The sequence below is a fragment of the Phyllobates terribilis genome, unplaced genomic scaffold (assembly GCF_046119375.1).
Source record: "Phyllobates terribilis strain yellow unplaced genomic scaffold, ASM4611937v1 Scaffold_168__1_contigs__length_4147262, whole genome shotgun sequence".
Lineage (NCBI taxonomy): Eukaryota > Metazoa > Chordata > Amphibia > Anura > Dendrobatidae > Phyllobates > Phyllobates terribilis.
Window position 1 is genome coordinate 44014 of NW_027362928.1, and position 19000 is coordinate 63013.

At 44.3% G+C, this 19000-nt stretch overlaps 1 protein-coding gene across 1 annotated transcript in view; it reads right to left on the reverse strand.

The window, feature by feature from the left end:
* The window catches only part of LOC141207937 (striatin-interacting protein 2-like), a 30336-nt gene extending 17798 nt beyond the window's left edge, over nt 1-12538 (reverse strand). Inside the window, exons 1-3 of the mRNA XM_073664504.1 lie at nt 12529-12538; nt 11596-11668; nt 11452-11518 (exon numbers count right to left, since the gene is read on the reverse strand). Coding sequence (XP_073520605.1) covers nt 11452-11518; nt 11596-11668; nt 12529-12538 — 150 coding nt within the window. The remainder of the gene's footprint in view (nt 1-11451; nt 11519-11595; nt 11669-12528) is intronic.
* Between the last annotated feature and the right edge of the window lie 6462 nt (nt 12539-19000).

Sequence of the window (19000 nt, forward strand, 5' to 3'; positions counted from 1 at the left end):
AACAGAGTCAATACCAGACACTGGTGCCCATGGCCAGATCCTTAACTTCCCTGACAATCATCTGTCCAGGGCCTACAATCACACAAGACTTGTCAACTGGACCTGTCGATATCAGAGGGTTCAGCTGACGTTAGTCTAATGGATGGGGGATGGGGACACTGGTGGCCTATCAGCTATGAACTGAGCATTGTATGCTGTGTGTACTAATTTTAATATATAAGAAAATAATTTTGGTGAGTCCCAAAAATAATTAAAATCCTCAATTTATTACAAAATAGTTTAAAAGATCATACAGGTTGGGGATACATCTCAACGCGTTTCTGGCAAAAAGCCCTTATTCACTGAGATACAGATTCCTTATGATACATGGTATAAAAACAAATGGTAACCAACCGTTGATCAATAAACACATATGTTAACAATCAATCACATTAAAGAATAATTAGCATAATCACAAGGCTAAATCACAAGGAAAACCAGAAGGAGAGGAAAAAAAACCTGCATTCAAATCCCTAAGATTTAATCTAGGTAAAGAGTATCATTCCTATGGTTCATGACGTTGGGGTATTTTGTTTCAAGTTTAATGATCAAAAATAATTCTCTTAGGAGGAGTTTTTTCCTCCAATCCCCTCCTCTAATAGGAATATCCACTTTTTCTAGCCCATAGAATGAAAAATTGTTTAATTCCCCTTTATGTCTCTCTACAAAATGCTTGCATGCTCCTGAATAGGATGCGTTTTTATTTTTGAGGTTGGTGACATGTTCTGCCATCCTTTTCTTTAATTTGCGTATTGTGCAGCCAATTTATTTTATTTTACATTCTTTGCAATATATGAAACACACAACATAATTTGTATTGCAATTAATAAATCTTTTTATATCATTGGCTGCATCAGTTTTTTGAGTTTGCAATGTATACTGGCACATCGTACATTTGGAACATGCACATTTAAAAAAACCTTTACAACTTAGCCAGATTTTTTTATCACTTTTTTGTGGCCTGTATAGACTTGGGGAAAGAGTAGCACCTAATGATCTCCCTTTTCTCGGCACACATACTAAATAAAATCCTGAAAAATGGATTAAGTCCCGATCTTGGAATAATATAGGGACATATCTGTTTAGAATATTTTTTATTTCCTGAAATTGGCGGCTATATGGGGTACTGAAGATGTTTTTTTTGTCCTTATTATTTGATTTTGTTGTAATTGGTTTCTGGCTGTTATTAATACCATCATCTCTGTTTAAATGAGTATGTCTCACAAAAACTTTTTTTTAATGCTGAAGCAATATGTCTTTTCTTATACCCCCTTTCCATTAATCTAGATGTTGCTACATTGGCTTGTTCATTGAATAGTGTGATATCAGAGCTATTCCTATAAATTCTATTTAATTCACCATAGGGGATTGAATTCACAGTATGTGCGGGATGGCAGCCGTCTGCTCTAAGTGTAGTGTTCCCACTAATAGGTTTTCTATAGTTGCGATATCTAACCTTTTGTTGTTTAACATTCCCTAATGAGAAACAAACCCAAAAAACTGATTTTATCCTGCGGTTCAGTATAAGTAAATTTTAAATTTACATCATTAGCATTGATATAGGATAAAAAAATATGGGATTTTTTCCACTTCTCCGACCCATATTAGTAAAACATCGTCCAAATATCTAACATATAATTCAATGTTATTTTTAAAAGGATTTTTGTCTGTGAAAATAGTGCTTTCTTCCCACCATGATACAAAAAGTACGGCTAAAGATGGAGAGAAACATGTATTATATATATATTAATATATATCCATATTGTGAAGACATGGGTCAGTGGGTGCTCTTGTCCGCTGGCCCGGCTGTCTTTAGAAAGATCGCATGGACCAGGGCTTATACCACTGAACACCCGCTCTCTTTTACTGTGGGCAGAACACTACTCAGACAACACAGGGTGATAGTAAATAGTGTGGTAATAATTTATTGAACCACCAACAATTAATAACATATAGAACAGTCCCAGCAAAACACAAGATGGTGCAAATTACAGAGTCTCACCCTTCCGCTGGCTCGCCAGGATTAGGGTAGTGAGATATGTGGCCAAGTGACCTGATTGAGACGATTTGAAGAATCCAGGTTGGGACAGAGTTCAGCAATGTTCAATGGATCTGTTCTGTATTTTTCCAGCCAGGGTTGTGGTCCCTTAGGCTGACATCCTGTAGAGTCTCTCAGAACAGATGCAGAGACCCCCTTTTTATAGTTCACATTTGTCCTTTCAAGCCATGACTCACAGGTCAAGGGTCAGGGATCATGATATTAATTCACAATGCTCGAGTATCCACAGCTCATCCCCCAATGTTGGCAAACACCCTACAATGGAATTGAACATATCTAGCAAACATCCATTGTTCAACAACCCTGAGTCGCCGTATTGCAAAACTGGCAGACAATAGATTGTAGGAGCGGATGTAAGATGTAGATAACAGCCATTCATCAATTACCAAATATCAACTCTAGTGATCAATATTCAGGTTTATAAGAACAATAGGCTGTGTTGACCAACCAAAGAAGAACACAAGTTCAAAGGTCAACATAAAAATAAAGGTATATTGCTCCTGGCCTATGGAATGTACAGTACAGACCAAAAGTTTGGACACACCTTCTCATTTAAAGATTTTTCTTTTTTTTCATGACTTTGAAAATTGTACATTCACACTGAAGGCATCAAAACTATGAATTAACACATGTGGAATTATATACTTAACAAAAAAGTGTGAAACAACTGAAAATATGTCTTATATTCTAGGTTCTTCAAAGTAGCCACCTTTTGCTTTGATGACTGCTTTGCACACTCTTGGCATTCTCTTGATGAGCTTCAAGAGGTAGTCACCGTAAATGGTCTTCCAAAAATCTTGAGGGAGTTCCCAGAGATGCTTAGCACTTGTTGGCCCTTTTGCCTTCACTCTGCGGTCCAGCTCACCACAAACCATCTCGATTGGGTTCAGGTCTGGTGACTGTGGAGGCCAGGTCATCTGGCGTAGCACGCAATCACTCTCCTCCTTGGTCAAATAGCTCTTACACAGCCTGGAGGTGTGTTTGGGGTCATTGTCCTGTTGAAAAATAAATGACGGTCCAACTAAACGCAAACCGTATGGAATAGCATGCCGCTGCAAGATGCTGTGGTAGCCATGCTGGTTCAGTATGCCTTCAATTTTGAATAAATCCCCAACAGTGTCACCAGCAAAGCACCACAACATCATCACACCTCCTCCTCCATGCTTCACGGTGGGAACCAGGCATGTAGAGCCCATGCGTTCACCTTTTCTGCGTCGCACAAAGACACGGCGGTTGGAACCAAAGATCTCAAATTTGGACTCATCAGACCAAAGCACAGATTTCCACTGGTCTAATGTCCATTCCTTGTGTTCTTTAGCCCAAACAAGTCTCTTCTGCTTGTTGCCTGTGACTCGCCCCCTGGGCCGTGGAGCACTCGGAGCCGGGCAATCGGGAAACGATGGGGGTAGTAGTGGCAACCCGGTTCCGTGGTTCAGGGTGGTCAGACCATTGGTAGTCTGCGACGCGCTGTTGATGTGTCCGACTACGCCACCCGTGGATTGCGGTCAGTGCGGACCGCCGCTGCCAGGTAGACCGCTGGGGCTAATGATGTATGCAGCTGGGATAGCGTGACTCCCCACGGGAAGAGTGCGGCCCCAGGGCAGTATAATGGAAGATGGGGGTGATGGTGCAGGACGTCCCAGTACCGTTAGTGCTGGACGAGCAAGGAGCACACAGACAACAGGCTGCAGTCCAGGGTCTTTACTAGAACAGGTGAACTGACCCACAAACAGGCCCGGCTAGGAGGGGGCCTGGACGTCTGAGAGCAAACGGGAAATTGGCCCTGGTCAGGGTGAGAGTGTAGGCCTACCGTGCTCTCTGCGCTCCTTCTGGCTATCTCCTCCTGGTAGGGTAACAGCCCACGGTCCCGAGCTCACTGTGTCCTCTCGCCCGTATGGTTTGCAACGTGGGTTCCTTTCTACTCCCGGCCTGGCACGGCTCTGCTGGTCCCTTCTGCTGTGGCGGAGCCTCCGGGCTTCTTAGGCCAAGGAACGTACAGTCCCCTGCGGACTGGTTATCTGCTGTAGGATGTGGAATCCTCACAGCCTCAGACGCCAAAGTCTGGTAAATTTGGTTCTTTATCTGCCAGGACAGGCGTCCTTCACCTCTTGTCCCTGGCTTGTGGCTCTCCTACTGCCACCCGTCCTCTTAGGGTGCAATACAACTGTCCCTCACTGCTCTGGGGCACCTCTCAATCCAGAGACAGGTCGTCCAGTTCTCTCTAACCCTGCCCCCAGTTCCAGCTTTTATAGGGGCAGCCTGCTCCCCCTACTGGCCTGAGACAGAAGGTATTGCATGCTAATGTTCCCCTGACCAGAGAACCTCCCCCTTGCTCTCAGACACAGCTTTATTATATTTGTGGCATCCAGGCCAGGGTGACACATTCCCCCCTAGTAGAATTTAGTACTCCGGGACTAAACAGTAAACAAAGATAATATACATGACTATAAAACATTAGTAGACAAACGACGCACAGATTGAGTTCTTAAGGTCACAGTGTGGTCTGTGACCGGGTGTCCATATCACCAATACAACGGGGAGCCTTAACCAGGTGGGGGTCTGTCCTACCCCAAGTCCTTTACAGTCTTAGTTCATTCCTTGGTCAGGCTCCGAACGCAGTCCATACAAAGTCCCGGTTATTAAAAGTCCATAACCTTTGAGTCCGTACGGTAACTGCAAGAAACTGAAATACACTATTAATAATCATGCAGGTAACTTGGCAAACATTTCAACATTTGGCAACATGGTTATTTACAATTTTAGTGCACCCTATATTCTCCAGCGAGCGGGTATCTGACCCTTTGTGCTCCTGGTTGACCTCCTTAACCCACTGTCTGGTGGTGGATCGACCTGGCTTTCCCCACTAGCGTTAGGGGTACAGCTACCAGCTGGGTGTACAGGTAGGGCAGGCAGCTGTCTGCGGGTCCTTTGGCTCACCGCAGGCATGGCAGGCTCACTGTCAACAGAGGGTTGACTCTCCTGGGCTGCTGGTTCAGGCTCTTCTGCCTCTGGAGCTGCTTGCTCTTCTTCACCTTCCGGCTCTGGTGTAGGTTGTTGCTGAGCCGGTTGCGGGAAATGCTGGACGGGTACCACTATGGCATCGTTTATTCGAGTCCAGGACTGGGGGAACTCTCCGAGAACGGTGCTGATCATTTCTTCCTTGTCCTCTGCGGGTTCAAGATCACTTTGATCCTCTTCTGCACTACGGAGTTCCTTGGGGCACCTTTTTAGGTGGTCTCTGGAGACGGTACTAGTGGTTTCTCCTCCATCCTTGGTGATCACGCACACCTTCGGGTTGTCGTGATCAGACTGCAGTACGGTGTAGGGTTCCCTTTCCCACTGGTCGTCCAACTTGTGAAGCCTTCTCTTTCGCTTCAGGACCTGCTCACCAGGTTCTAGGGGACCAGCAGGGGCGTGTTGGTTGAAGAGTTTTTCTTGCCTCTCTCTCACCTGGGCCAGGCTCTTCTCCACACTCTCCTGTACCTTCTTGTACTGCAGTTGCCTTTCCTTAAAGTCAGTTAGGGCATGGGGCTCCCCTGAATACTTAGGCAGCCAGGCCGCTCCAGGGATGTAGGGCAGGGAAAATGGCATCACCGCTGCTGCAGCTGCGCTGGTGGTAGTGGGCGCCTCTGTGTCCGACATCTTCCTCCCCCCTAGTTAAGCGTGGCCTACCTTCCGACGATCCTCTTCTGTAGGCCGCGGCTCTGCTGATGCTGCTCCGGACGAGGACCTTGCGTCGCGTCCTGATGACGTCAGTGTCGCTCTCTCTCCCTTCCAGGACCTTGCGCAGCGTCGGTGCGTGGGGCGGAGCTTCGGGTCTCGCGCGGTTTGGACGTCCATGCCCCTCTTCTTCCCGCGCGGCGTCCTGAAGATTGCGTCCGATGGCGGGAAAATGGCTGAAGATGGCGGGAACCGACAGAAGATGGCGGGAAACGGCTCCGGATGGCGGGAAAACTCTTCTTCAGGTACGTGTACAGTATTTTTCAGGCACGCAATACCCGTTTGTGGCGGGTTGGTTACTATCCTGCCGACTACCCCAAAGCTGACTCGCCCCCTGGGCCGTGGGGCACTCGGAGCCGGGCAATCGGGAAACGATGGGGGTAGTAGTGGCAACCCGGTTCCATGGCTCAGGGTGGTCAGACCATTGGTAGTCTGCGACGCGCTGTTGATGTGTCCGACTACGCCACCCGTGGATTGCGGTCAGTGCGGACCGCCGCTGCCAGGTAGACCGCTGGGGCTGATGATGTATGCAGCTGGGATAGCGTGACTCCCCACGGGAAGAGTGCGGACCCAGGGCAGTATAATGGAAGATGGGGGTGAAGGTACAGGACGTCCCAGTACCGTTAGTGCTGGAGGAGCAAGGAGCACACAGACAACAGGTTGCAGTCCAGGGTCTTTACTAGAACAGGTGAACTGACCCACAAACAGGCCCGGCTAGAAGGGGGCCTGGACGTCTGAGAGCAAACGGGAAATTGGCCCTGGTCAGGGTGAGAGTGTAGGCCTACCATGCTCTCTGCGCTCCTTCTGGCTATCTCTTCCTGGTAGGGTAACAGCCCACGGTCCCGAGCTCACCGTGTCCTCTCGCCCGTATGGTTTGCAACGTGGGTTCCTTTCTACTCCCGGCCTGGCACGGCTCTGCTGGTCCTTTCTGCTGTGGCGGAGCCTCCGGGCTTCTTAGGCCAAGGAACGTACAGTCCCCTGTGGACTGGTTATCTGCTGTAGGACGTGGAATCCTCACAGCCTCAGACGCCAAAGTCTGGTAAATTTGGTTCTTTATCTGCCAGGACAGGCTTCCTTCACCTCTTGTCCCTGGCTTGTGGCTCTCCTACTGCCACACGTCCTCTTAGGGTGCAATACAACTGTCCCTCACTCCTCTGGGACACCTCTCAATCCAGAGACAGGTCGTCCAGTTCTCTCTAACCCTGCCCCCAGTTCCAGCTTTTATAGGGGCAGCCTGCTCCCTCTACTGGCCTGAGACAGGAGGTATTGCATGCTAATGTTCCCCTGACTAGAGAACCTCCCCCTTGCTCTCAGACACAGCTTTATTATATTTGTGGCATCCAGGCCAGGGTGACACACCTGTCCTTAGCAGTGGTTTCCTAGCAGCTATTTTACCAAGAAGGCTGAAGAGATGTGTCTGCTGCTAGAATTCTGTGTGGCATTGACCTGGTCTCTAATCTGAGCTGCTGTTAACCTGCGATTTCTGAGGCTGGTGACTCGGATAAACTTATCCTCAGAAGCAGAGGTGACTCTTGGTCTTCCTTTCCTGGGGCGGTCCTCATGTGAGCCAGTTTCTTTGTAGCGATTGATGATTTTTGCAACTGCACTTGGGGACACTTTCAAAGTTTGCCCAATTTTTCACACTGACTGACCTTCATTTCTTAAAGTAATGATGGCCACTTGTTTTTCTTTACTTAGCTGCTTTTTTCTTGCAATAATACAAATTCTAACAGTATATTCAGTAGGACTATCAGCTGTGTATCCACCAGACTTCTGCACAACACAACTGATGGTCCCAACCCCATTTATAAGGCAAGAAATCCCACTTATTAAACCTGACAGGGCACACCTGTGAAGTGAAAACCATTTCCGGTGACTACCTCTTGAAGCTCATCAAGAGAATGCCAAGAGTGTGCAAAGCAGTCATCAAAGCAAAAGGTGGCTACTTTGAAGAACCTAGAATATAAGACATATTTTCAGTTGTTTCACACTTTCTTGTTAAGTATATAATTCCACATGTGTTAATTCATAGTTTTGATGCCTTCAGTGTGAATGTACAATTTTCAAAGTCATGAAAATACAGAACAATCTTTAAATGAGAAGGTGTGTCCAAACTTTTGGTCTGTACTGTATGTCTGGAAGAAACATTAAGAAGAAAAGCTGTGCCATCACACAGATCTATATCTATCTATATATATACACACACACACACACACACACACAGTTAAGTTATTCCTTCTATCCTTAGCAGATAGGCCACCAGTATTCTATTGGATGCGCACCAGCCACATCAAGGCATACCTCTTTGATGGGACCCCAACTATTAGACTCGCTTCTCCTGGGTCAAGGCCTTTAAAATGACGATAGGATCCAGAACTGATTAAAAACAATGTAAGGGCTCCTTCACAAGTCAGCACTCATATGAGAAAAATTATTTGTGTTATTCATGGATAGCACTTGTACGTATTATAGTCTATGGGGAATTTCACTTCTGATTTGTGTTCCTATGACTGAGTTGTTCGTACAAAAGCATGGAGACTTGTTCCATATTGATCCGAGTGTCAGATCAAACTAGTCAACACAAATCTATATGTCCATGAAAAAAAAAACAGCACTAGGATACCATCCGTATGCGGTCCCTTTTTCACTGACTGTTTATTATGAAAAGCTTGAGAAACCTTCATTTTTTTACTTCATCCAAGAAAAACTGATGAAACTCTGACCAAACTCTGATGAAAATCAGATCAAAAATACCATAAAACATGAACCGTTTTTGCATACGAAAAAAAAAATAATTAAAATATGAAGGATGGGAGGAGTGCTCAGCCAACAAAGGAGAAAGTTGATTCCTACAAAAAACCAATCTGACCATACCGACTAATAGAATAAAGGAATTGTAAACAGGTGCAAGCTGTGGTGACTGCAATATATACATCCTACCTTCCCTTTAATTTTGTAGGTTTTTGAGGCAAGAGAGGTATATATGGAAAAGTAGGGTCTCATCACAGAAAGGGACGACTTGTCATGGCTTGTGGGCACACACAAGTTGCCCAAGTTATAAAGGACAAGTAGCAGTAATGTGGTTTAAAATTCATATATTCAATGTTTTCTTGTTATGTTATGCAATGTTTGCTGCTGCCCTCTTTGGTACTGATTGCAGACGGGGGGCCGTGTGTCTGCTGCACACTCACCATGGTACGGGAATGCTTCCATTTAGTGAGCTTGTTGAGGACCCTCAGCAAATTAAGGCTGCGTTCACACATTGCGTATTTTCGCGCGCTTTTTTGCGCGCGCTTTTTGAAAATACACAATGTGCTTTGTGTCTGCCAGCAAAGTGAATGGGAAATTCACTTTGCCGTTCAGACACTGTGTAATTTTACGCAGCGGGAAAGCGCAGCTGCGTAAAGAATTGGCATGTCAATTCTTTACGCAGCTGCGTCCTGCGCTTTCTCTCTATTGTGCCCATTATAAGCGATGGAATTACGCAGCGGTGTTCACACACTGCGTAATTCCATCGCTTTTTTACGGAGGCGCAGGATGGATACTCACCTATCCGATGTCAGGGGAGAGGCGTCCGGTCCGGTCCGCTCCAATCCCGCGCTTCCAGCATCTGCCGGTGAAGCGATCAGCTGTTAGCTAACCGGCTTGTAACCGGTCGGTCAGCTGATTTACAAGCCGGTCAGCTGACAGTCTGCTGATCGCTTCACGGCAGATGCTGCAAGCGCGGGACGGAGCAGACGCGTCTCTCATCCATCGGGTAGGCGAGTATCCATAGTCTGTACATACACTGCTAGGGACACACACACGACACATAGACACACAGACACAGACAGTACACATGTCACACTGAAATGAAGTGTGACATTACACATGTCACCCTTCATTTTCACACTGCGTTTTTTGCTGCGCTTTTTTACGCAGTGTGTGAATGGAGGTGCTTTTTTTACCTGCTTAAAAAAATGCAGGTAAAAAAGGCAGGAAAATACGCAGCGTAAAAAAACGCAGGGAAATACGCAATGTGTGAACGCAGCCTTATGCAGGAAAATAGATTTCTCCAGCAAAACTGATTATTGTCCCCAGACTCCTGCATGATGGAAACAAAACAGAATACATGGTTCTTATTCTCATGTCCTTGTCACAGTCCTACAATATTTTTTTACACTAGGACACAAAAAAAGTAAGTAACGATTTCTTATTAACATATTTTCAACATATGCAGTGAATTGCTTTTACAAAAATGTACTAAGGTCTTTTTACATTTGCTTTTATTTCAGAGATTGAAAAGTAATGAATTGCAATGTCACAAACATTGCTTGCCCAAGCTAGTAGGATTAACGGTCTATATTTCTTAATCAATATACCATGTACAAAGAAACAACTAGCCAGACATCATTCCCTAAAGTAACAAATTATATATGCAATGGAGCCATTATCATAAAATGTGATCCTATGATAGTGCATAAAAATAAAGGACACACCTAAAGCAAATACACAGGTGAATCCATATTGTATGAATTGCAGTACCAGCAAATGGCCACTTGGTGGCAGCAAAATATCTGTTTTTCTCTCTATGTAGAGATAGATCTATAGATGGATAGATTAGATATAGATATATCTAGATGGAGAGAGAGAGATCTATTTATCTATCCTACAGGGAATATCTTACTAGTAAAGTTAATAGGAAGCCATCGTCACAAAATTACCTGTTGTTTAACTTTTAAAGTCTGTTTTTTATGTGATATATATTTTTTTCTTCCATTTCATGATCTTTATAAAAAAACAAAAATTAGCAATCTTGCAATTTATACACTAGCCCATGGGGCTTTTTTAGATGACTAATTCCTGTAGTTTCAGAAAGACTTTTCAGCAGGCTCGGTATGATCAGAGGCGGGATTATAATGACAGGTGACACCTCTATACACAGCTGATAACATAGGATCCCGCAAACACAATAGGTGATATCACAGCGGTCCCTGCTCTCCCTCCCTTCACAATGACTTTTGCACACACTCATTAGATGCTTCAATACAAAAGAAAGGGTGGTTGGGGTTTGACCATTATAGTTAATGTGCAGGTGTTTTTTCCTGAAACGACAGGAAGTTAAAGTTTAAAAAAGCCCAAATGGCCAGTATACAAACTGCAAGATTACTTTCTTTTTACTAAAAAGATTGTGATATGAAAAAAATATTGGCAAAAATGTTAAAATAAAAATAAATAATAATACAATTTTCCTATGATATCTTCCCTCTAAGTAAGAAAACAGTCATTAGACCAAGAGGGATAGAGGATACTGCCTTTACAATTAGCAAAGGTTTATGTAAGCCCTCATAGGCTATACTATACTGTAACTTTGGTTGCTTGACTTTTAGTCTACGCCAAACCGCCGATAGATTGCAGGTAGATTGCAGTCACGTTCAACTTGCATTTTGTGATAGTCAGATCACTGTTTCTTTAGATGCAATGCGACCCCATTTACAGTTAGTAGGTGTTATGTTGCAGAGCATCATTGTGATCATCATGTATCCCTGGCCTTACCCATAAAACGTCAGGAAAAAAAGCACAAAAGATGGTGCTCATCTTGCAAAAGAAAAAGGCTATGAATGTAAAGTTGCTGTCAGCTACAGATCTCTTACCAGGCTTTCAGCTGTAAGTTCAGGCAACTCATGGACAACACATGATGGGAACTCCAAAATAGAAATACTAAGGAATCAAGGAGAAAACACAAAAAATAACAATTTTTGGGGATTACTACTGTATATACATCTATGACTTCTCACAGCTTTAATTCAATAATCTTTTTTTTTATAAAAAGACTCCACTTTTCTTTCTTTCCTTGGGCAGGAGGGGGAGCTAAAGAGTATACAGACATTACAGCAGGGGATCACAGCTGATTCATTTTGTGAGGTAAGACATTTCACTGCCTGTTTTTAAGCAATGTTTTACCTGAAATAAAGAATCAGCTGTGATCCCGTGTTGTAATGTCTGTATCCTGTCTTTTGTGTCCTCCCCTGCCCAGGAGCTGTGGTATGATCAGACCATGGCCCTGTAAGGTCAGACACAGCCATTACACAGTACAAACCAGGGGCACATTTATAAGATTATCTCAGCACAGGAACATTTTTTAACACATCCAAATGTGGATCTTATTTTTATTCCAAGATCTAGTGAATAAAATTAACTTTTGTTCATGGGAAAACCCCTTTAAGTGCATGAAAGCACAAGTATAAGAGATCAGGGCCATAAGTAAAATCTAATTTATACAAATGTAGCCTATGTTCTTTGTGGTAAGGGATAGGTGCATTTTTTGTTTTAGGATCACCAATAATGGTCCAACCACAGATCCCTATGATCCTGTTAAATCGGGTCATTAAACCTGCAGTCAGGCCATGAACTGCACCTGTATTATGATCGTGTGAAACTAGTATATGGCAAAACATGACAATTACATGCTAACTTTGCCAAAACCAAAGCTTAATCAAGTGAAAATTAAATGGAATCTGTACCCATATTTGAGCGATCTGACCTATTAACATGGGCATACAGGTTGTAGACTGCTGAAATTAGTCATCCTTGTATGCCTCATGGATGATGGCTTGTTGTTGAGAAATCTTTATCACTTTATGTAAATGATCTCTTCAAAGCTATGGGAAGGACACTGCCTGAAGATAACGCTGTCTCCTTGCTTCATTATCCTATATATGTCTCCTCACCTCTCGCCATTGTGTCTGTGACGTCAGGTGCGTGGTTAGAAGTCCCGCTTCTGCGCATTCTGATTGCCGTTGCTCCTCTTCACTGTTCCGCCCTTCTCTTTAGCTTTACTTTTGTTCTGCGCAGACGCCGGAGAGTCACTGTAACTTCGGCTCCCAGTGTTCTCCAGCATGCAGAGAAGGTGCACTCCTGACTTCCTTCCTCCCGCCTTGCATAGTAAGCATGTTATTTGTAACTTTTCTGGCCGCCGGAGAACACTGGGAGCGGAGGTCACAGTGACGCTCTGGCGCATGCGCAGAACAAAAGTGAAGCAAATGCCCATAGAAGGAACAGTGAAGAGGAGTGACAGCAGTCAGAATGTGCAGGCGCGGGATTCCCAGCCGTACCCCTGACGTCACAGAGACACAGTGACGAGAGGGGAAGAGAAATATCAGATAATGAAGCTCTGGAGGCAGGGATATCTTCCAGGCAGTGTCATCTCCAGAGCCTGGAAGACGTAATTTACATAAAGAGATAAAAGATAATTTCTCAACAACAAGGCATCTGATATGAGACATACAGGTATCACGCTCCTCAGCAGTCTATAACCTGTATGCCCATATTAATAGGTCAGATCACTAAAATGTGGTGACAGATCCCCTTTAACAGGAGGGCAAATGTGAAGGAATCAGTCAGTACGTTATTACATAAGAAAGTAGTGATATGAATGTTTGGGCACTTTTATCCCAAAAAGAATGATATCTTTGTAGAGATCCGATGTGCCAGTCACAAGAAATTTATCGTATAAGTCTTGAGTAAAATCAGGCCAGAAGTGCACTGGGGATGTTAATGTACTTGTACCTTATTTTATATTGGCCATATCACCACTTCTATAATGTAAAACCGTTCTGACAGGTTCCCTTTCATAGTTTCTTTATATGGTTCAGTTTTGACAGCAGTTTCTCTCTAGGGGAAACAAAATGTATGGTGAAATGTAGCATATGATCATTGAATAACACTTTGTAAAACAAGAGGGTTAATGGACTATTCACAACGTGCTTTATATTGGACCAAAAGAACACCACCATTACAATTAGCTACATAAGTAGCAGCAATCTAGAAAAGAGAGTTTTCAATGAGAAGAAAGAAGTAAGTCATGTACTGTACGGTGTCCCCAGGGATAATCAGACTACAATGGGCTTTTGTAACCTGAAATCTCATCCAATTAATGCCACAGTGCCAAACTGTGCCACATACAACTGTCTGAAAGACTCAATCTATCATAATGTGCACTGAACAAGTGAAATGCCAGTGACTAACAAACCAGTGCATCAAACTTGGTGCAGGCCAATAATGGGCTCTGTATTATGGTATGACTGGTGGTCTACTTACGGTATGACTGGTGGTCTACTTACGGTATGAATGGTGGTCTAAGTAAATCTACAAGTACTGTACTGCTCTTTACCAGTGTATGGCAAGTTACTCTTTGGCTATGAAATGAGGATGATTTTGTTATATTTCACTGAGCTCTGACTTCTGTACAGGATCCTCAACAAAGAAAGTTATTTGCAGCTTCCAGCAGCTGTTCCTGGCTGTATAGGCGGGAGATGATGCCCTCATCATCTCCTGCCTCGACTATTGCAACCTCCTGCTCTGTGGCCTCCCTTCCAACACTCTCGCACCCCTCCAATCTATCCTAAACTCTGTAGCCTGACTAATCCACCTGTCCCCCCCACTATTCCCCAGCCTCTCTTCTCTGTCAATCTCTTCACTGGCTCCCCATTATCCAAAGACTCCAGTTCAAAACCCTAACCATAGTATACAAAGCCATTCACAACCTGTCTCCTCCATATATCTCTGACCTAGTCTCCCGGTACATACCCGCACACAACCTCCGATCCTCACAAGATCTTCTTCTCTACTCCCCTCTTATCTCCTCTTCCCACAATCGCATACAAGATTGCTCCCGTGCATCCCCCCAACTCTACCCCAACATATCAGACTCTCTCCTACCGTAGAAACCCTCAAAATGAACCTGAAGACCCACCTCTTCCGACAAGCCTACAACCTGCAGTAACCACCGCTCCACCATACAGCTGCACGACCAGCCCTACCATCACCTACTGTATCCTCACCCATCCTCTGTAGACTGTGAGCCCTCGCGGGCAGGGTCCTCGCTCCTCCTGTACCAGTCGCCGTCACGTTTTGTTCAGGATTAGTGTAATTGTTTTTGCTATGTATACCCTTTTCTCACATGTAAAGCGCCATGGAATAAATGGTGCTATAATAATAAATAATAATTTAGCCCTTTATCGCAAAAGCCTATTTCTCAGATGCTTCATTGGGGAACACAGGAACAATGGGTTTATATGCTGCCACCTGGAGGCTGACACTAAGAATACATACATCTTAGAAAAAAAATGATTCCTCTCCAATAGGTTACTCCTGGGCAGAAGTCACCCAGCTGTTCAGTTTAGCTTAGTGTCATTCGGAGGCACACATGGGTCTGAGTAGCTGATCCGTCTTAACCTTAATTAGGCAGGTTAGGAACTAACCTTCTTCCCCTTGTCTTTCTGAAGACGTGGGCTGTGGCCCGAATTTTTCAAAGGATGGGTAACAGAGTGTGAATTAAGTCACTCTTAGTACAGCCTGTATCCTCTCTCATGAGTATGGCAGGACCATGTACTTTCACGATCGGCAATCCGGTACCTGGGCGGTTGGTCCTTTGACTCCTGCCCGCCCTGCCACCATAACACGGCACGTTTGCATGGAGCAGAAGATGGAGTCCAGACATACCGGCACCTGTATGTAGGATCAAGCTTCTTTTTTTCAAGGTGTCCCCAGATTTTCTGCCCTTGGCAATGCATCATCCCTGGGTAGTGCACCACGTTAGACAAAATTAATGGCTATTCTAGTCTCCCTTTGAGGTGGTTATTTGAGTACTTTGGTTCTTATGAGATCTTGATCCACAGGGCGGTCTCCATTTTACCCCAGTCTTTCACCTGGAGTCATTAATGGCTGGGTTAGAAAATGCTAGCAATGTTTCCATCCTTTCACCTCCAATGGGAGAGCTGGTCAAGTCCATCTCTTTCAAGGCTTAAAGCATGTCATTCAGATGATCAATTTTTTGTTGCATTACCTGGACAGCCTGGGAGTTTGGAGATTTTATGCCTTTTATGGTCTCCCAAGAAGCCTATTACCTCCACTAGAGATTCCACTGGTAGGTGATGGGTCAGGGTGAAGGTCAAGGCGCTTCTACATTCCAGAGGAATCTTGGTCTTTCCCCATCATTGCAAGATTCTCCTCTTCTACTCGGCTTTGGGCCTTTCATAATAGGTTTGTCTGGCAAGGATTAGGAAACAATGCTCTTAGAAGTCACATTTCTACCATTACATTTAAAAAGCCTCTTGTTCATAAGTGAGAACCGATCGGCACTTGTCCTAAGGTTAAGGTGGTTCCCCTTTTTAATTTTTGCATGCCTGTCTTGAGCCAGGGCTGACTTCCAAGGGTCAGGTTCCTGCCTTGGCTATCCTGTTCTAGCAAAACTTGACTTGTAGGATACAGGTCAGGATTGCCCACCTGGGCAGGGCGAACTCAAGGCTACTGAAGGAGTTACCCTGCATCTGGGTAACCTCAGCTCAGTCCTCTACTTTCAGTCCAATCAGATATATCTTTCCATTTCGGCTTTCCAGCAGGATGATTTTAACTCTTTAGCTATTTCTTCCATTAGGCGAGGCTCTAATGAGGAGGCTCTCACCTGTCTTTCTCCTTCTCTGGAACACGAATCTAAAGGCCCCGTCACACTTAGCGACGCTGCAACGATCCCGACAACGATACGACCTGTCAGGGATCGTTGCTGCATCGCTAATACATCGCTGGTGAGCTGTCAAACAGGCAGGCTCACCAGCGATCAGGGGAGCAGCGACATCGTGGAAAGAATCTTTCCACTATGTCCTGCTCCTGGTTATGAGCCTGCTGAAGCAGGAGCAGGCTGGTAACTATGGTAAACATCGGGTTACTAGGGGCACACGCGCACCTAGTAACCCGTTGTTTATCATGGTTACGAGCCAGCTAAAGTGAGCGGTAACCTCCCGATCACTGTAGCAGAGTGGTAACCATGATAAACAACGGGTTACTAGGTGCGCGTGTGCCCCTAGTAACCCGATGTTTATCATGGTTACCAGCCTGATCGCTGCTCCCGCTGGTCACACACTGCGATGTGTGCTGACCAGCGGGAGGGCAACGACCAAAAAATGGTCCAGGACATTTTGCAGCGATCAGCGACCTCACAGCAGGGGCCTGATCGTTGCAAAGTGTCACACGTAGCGACATCGCTGGTGAGGTCGCTGTTGCGTCACCAAAACCGTGACACAGCAGCGATCTCGCTAGCGATCTCGCTATGTGAGACGGGGGCTTAAATCACATTGGACACCTGTGGAAATTTCTTATTCTTCAATTCTGACCACTGTCACTTTATGAGGTAATATCTCTGGAACGCTTCAACGGATCCCACTGATTCGGAGATTGTTTTTTCGTGACATATTGTACTTCATGATTGTGGTAAAATTTCTTCGATATCACTTGCGTTTATTTGTGAAAAAAACGGCAATTTGGCGAAAAGTTCGCAATTTTCAAGCCCTTAAATCAGAGAGATATGTCACACAAAATAGTTAATAAATAACATTTCCCACATGTCTACTTTACATCAGCACAATTTTGGAACCAAAATTTTTTTGGGTTAGGAAGTTATAAGGGCTAAAATTGACCAGCAATTTCTCATTTTTCCAACAAAATTTACAAAATCTTTTTTTTTTTTTTTTTTTTTTTTAGGGACCACATCACATTTGAAGTCATTTTGAGGGGTCTTTATGACAGAAAATACCCAAAAGTGACACCATTCTAAAAACTGCACCCCTCAAGGTGCTCAAAACCACATTCAAGAATTTTATTAACCTTTCAGGTGCTTCACAGAAATTTTTGGAAAATGGAAGAAAAAATTGAACATTTACATTTTTTCACAAAAATGTTACTTTAGACCCCAATTTTTTTATTTTTGCAAGGGTAACAGGAAAAAATGGACCCCAAAATTTGTTGTGCAATTTCTCCTGAGCACGTCAATACCCCATATGTGGGGGAAAACCACTGTTTGGGTGCATGGTAGGGTTTGGAAGGGAAAGAGCGGCAATTGACTTTTTGAATGTAAAATTTGCTTGAATAATTAGCGGACGCCATGTTGCATTTGAAGAGCCCCTGATGTGCCTAAACAGTGGAAACCTCCCACAAGTGACACCATTTTGGAAACTAGAACCCTCAGGGAACTTATCTAGATGTGTGGTAAGCACCTTGAACCCCCAGGTGCTTCACAGAAGTTTATAACATTGAGCCGTGAAAATAAAAAAATCAAACTTTTTCCATAAAAATTATGTTTTAGCCCCAAATTTTTTATTTTCACAACGCTAAGAGGAGAAAATGGACCCCAAAAACTTTTGTGCAATTTCTTCCAAGTACGCCGATACCCCATATGAAAGGGAAAATACACTGTTTAGGCGCACGGCAGGGTTCAGAAGGGAAGGAGCACTGTGTGACTTTTTAAATGCAAAATTGGCTGGAATTGAGAGCGGACGCCATGTCACGTTTGGAGAGTCCCCTGATGCACCTAAACAGTGGACATCCCCCACAAGTGACCCCATTTTGGAAACTAGACCCATCAAGGATTTTATCAAGGGGTATAGTGAACATTTTGAACCCAGAGGCACTACACAGAAATTGATAACATTAGGTCATCATATTGAATAAGTTGTCATTAGTCTTAAGCGCAAGTGCTCGCTACTTGAGTTTGCATTGGGTACTGCGGTATATATCATGTATCGTGGGTGCTCGAGTGACATGCTCAAGTCCCCGTGCATGGCAGGTAATCCCCGCGAGGTTATTCTGGCCGTGAAGCATATGGGGCGGGGACTCAAGCTTGTCACTCGAGCACCCGCGATACTTGGTGCATACCCGAGCACCCGACGCAAACTCAAGTAGCGAGCACTTGCGCTCAACACTAGACCCCATATCATCATCATTTTTTTTTTCTTTACTTTTGAAAAAATCCCAACCCCAGCACAACCCTAACCCCAGCACAACCCTAACCCCAGCAGTAATTTTTTCCGCCTTTCCTTGTGCGGTATAAATGATTAGACGACTTTATTCTTCTGGTCGGTGCGATTACAACGATGCCAAATTTATATCGGGTTTTTATGAGCTGTCACACACGAAAAGACGCTTTTTTTTTTTTGCAAAGACTAGTTTTCGCATCGCCATATTTTGAGAGCTATAATTTTTCCATATTTCGGCCGACAGTCATGTGATGGCTTGTTTTTTGCGGGACGAGTTGACGTTTTCAGTGGTACTATTTATATTTACATTCGTCTTTTTGATCGCGTTTGGCGGTATGATGATAAAGCATCGTTTTTTTGCTTAGTTTTTTTTTTTACCGTGTTCACTAAAGGG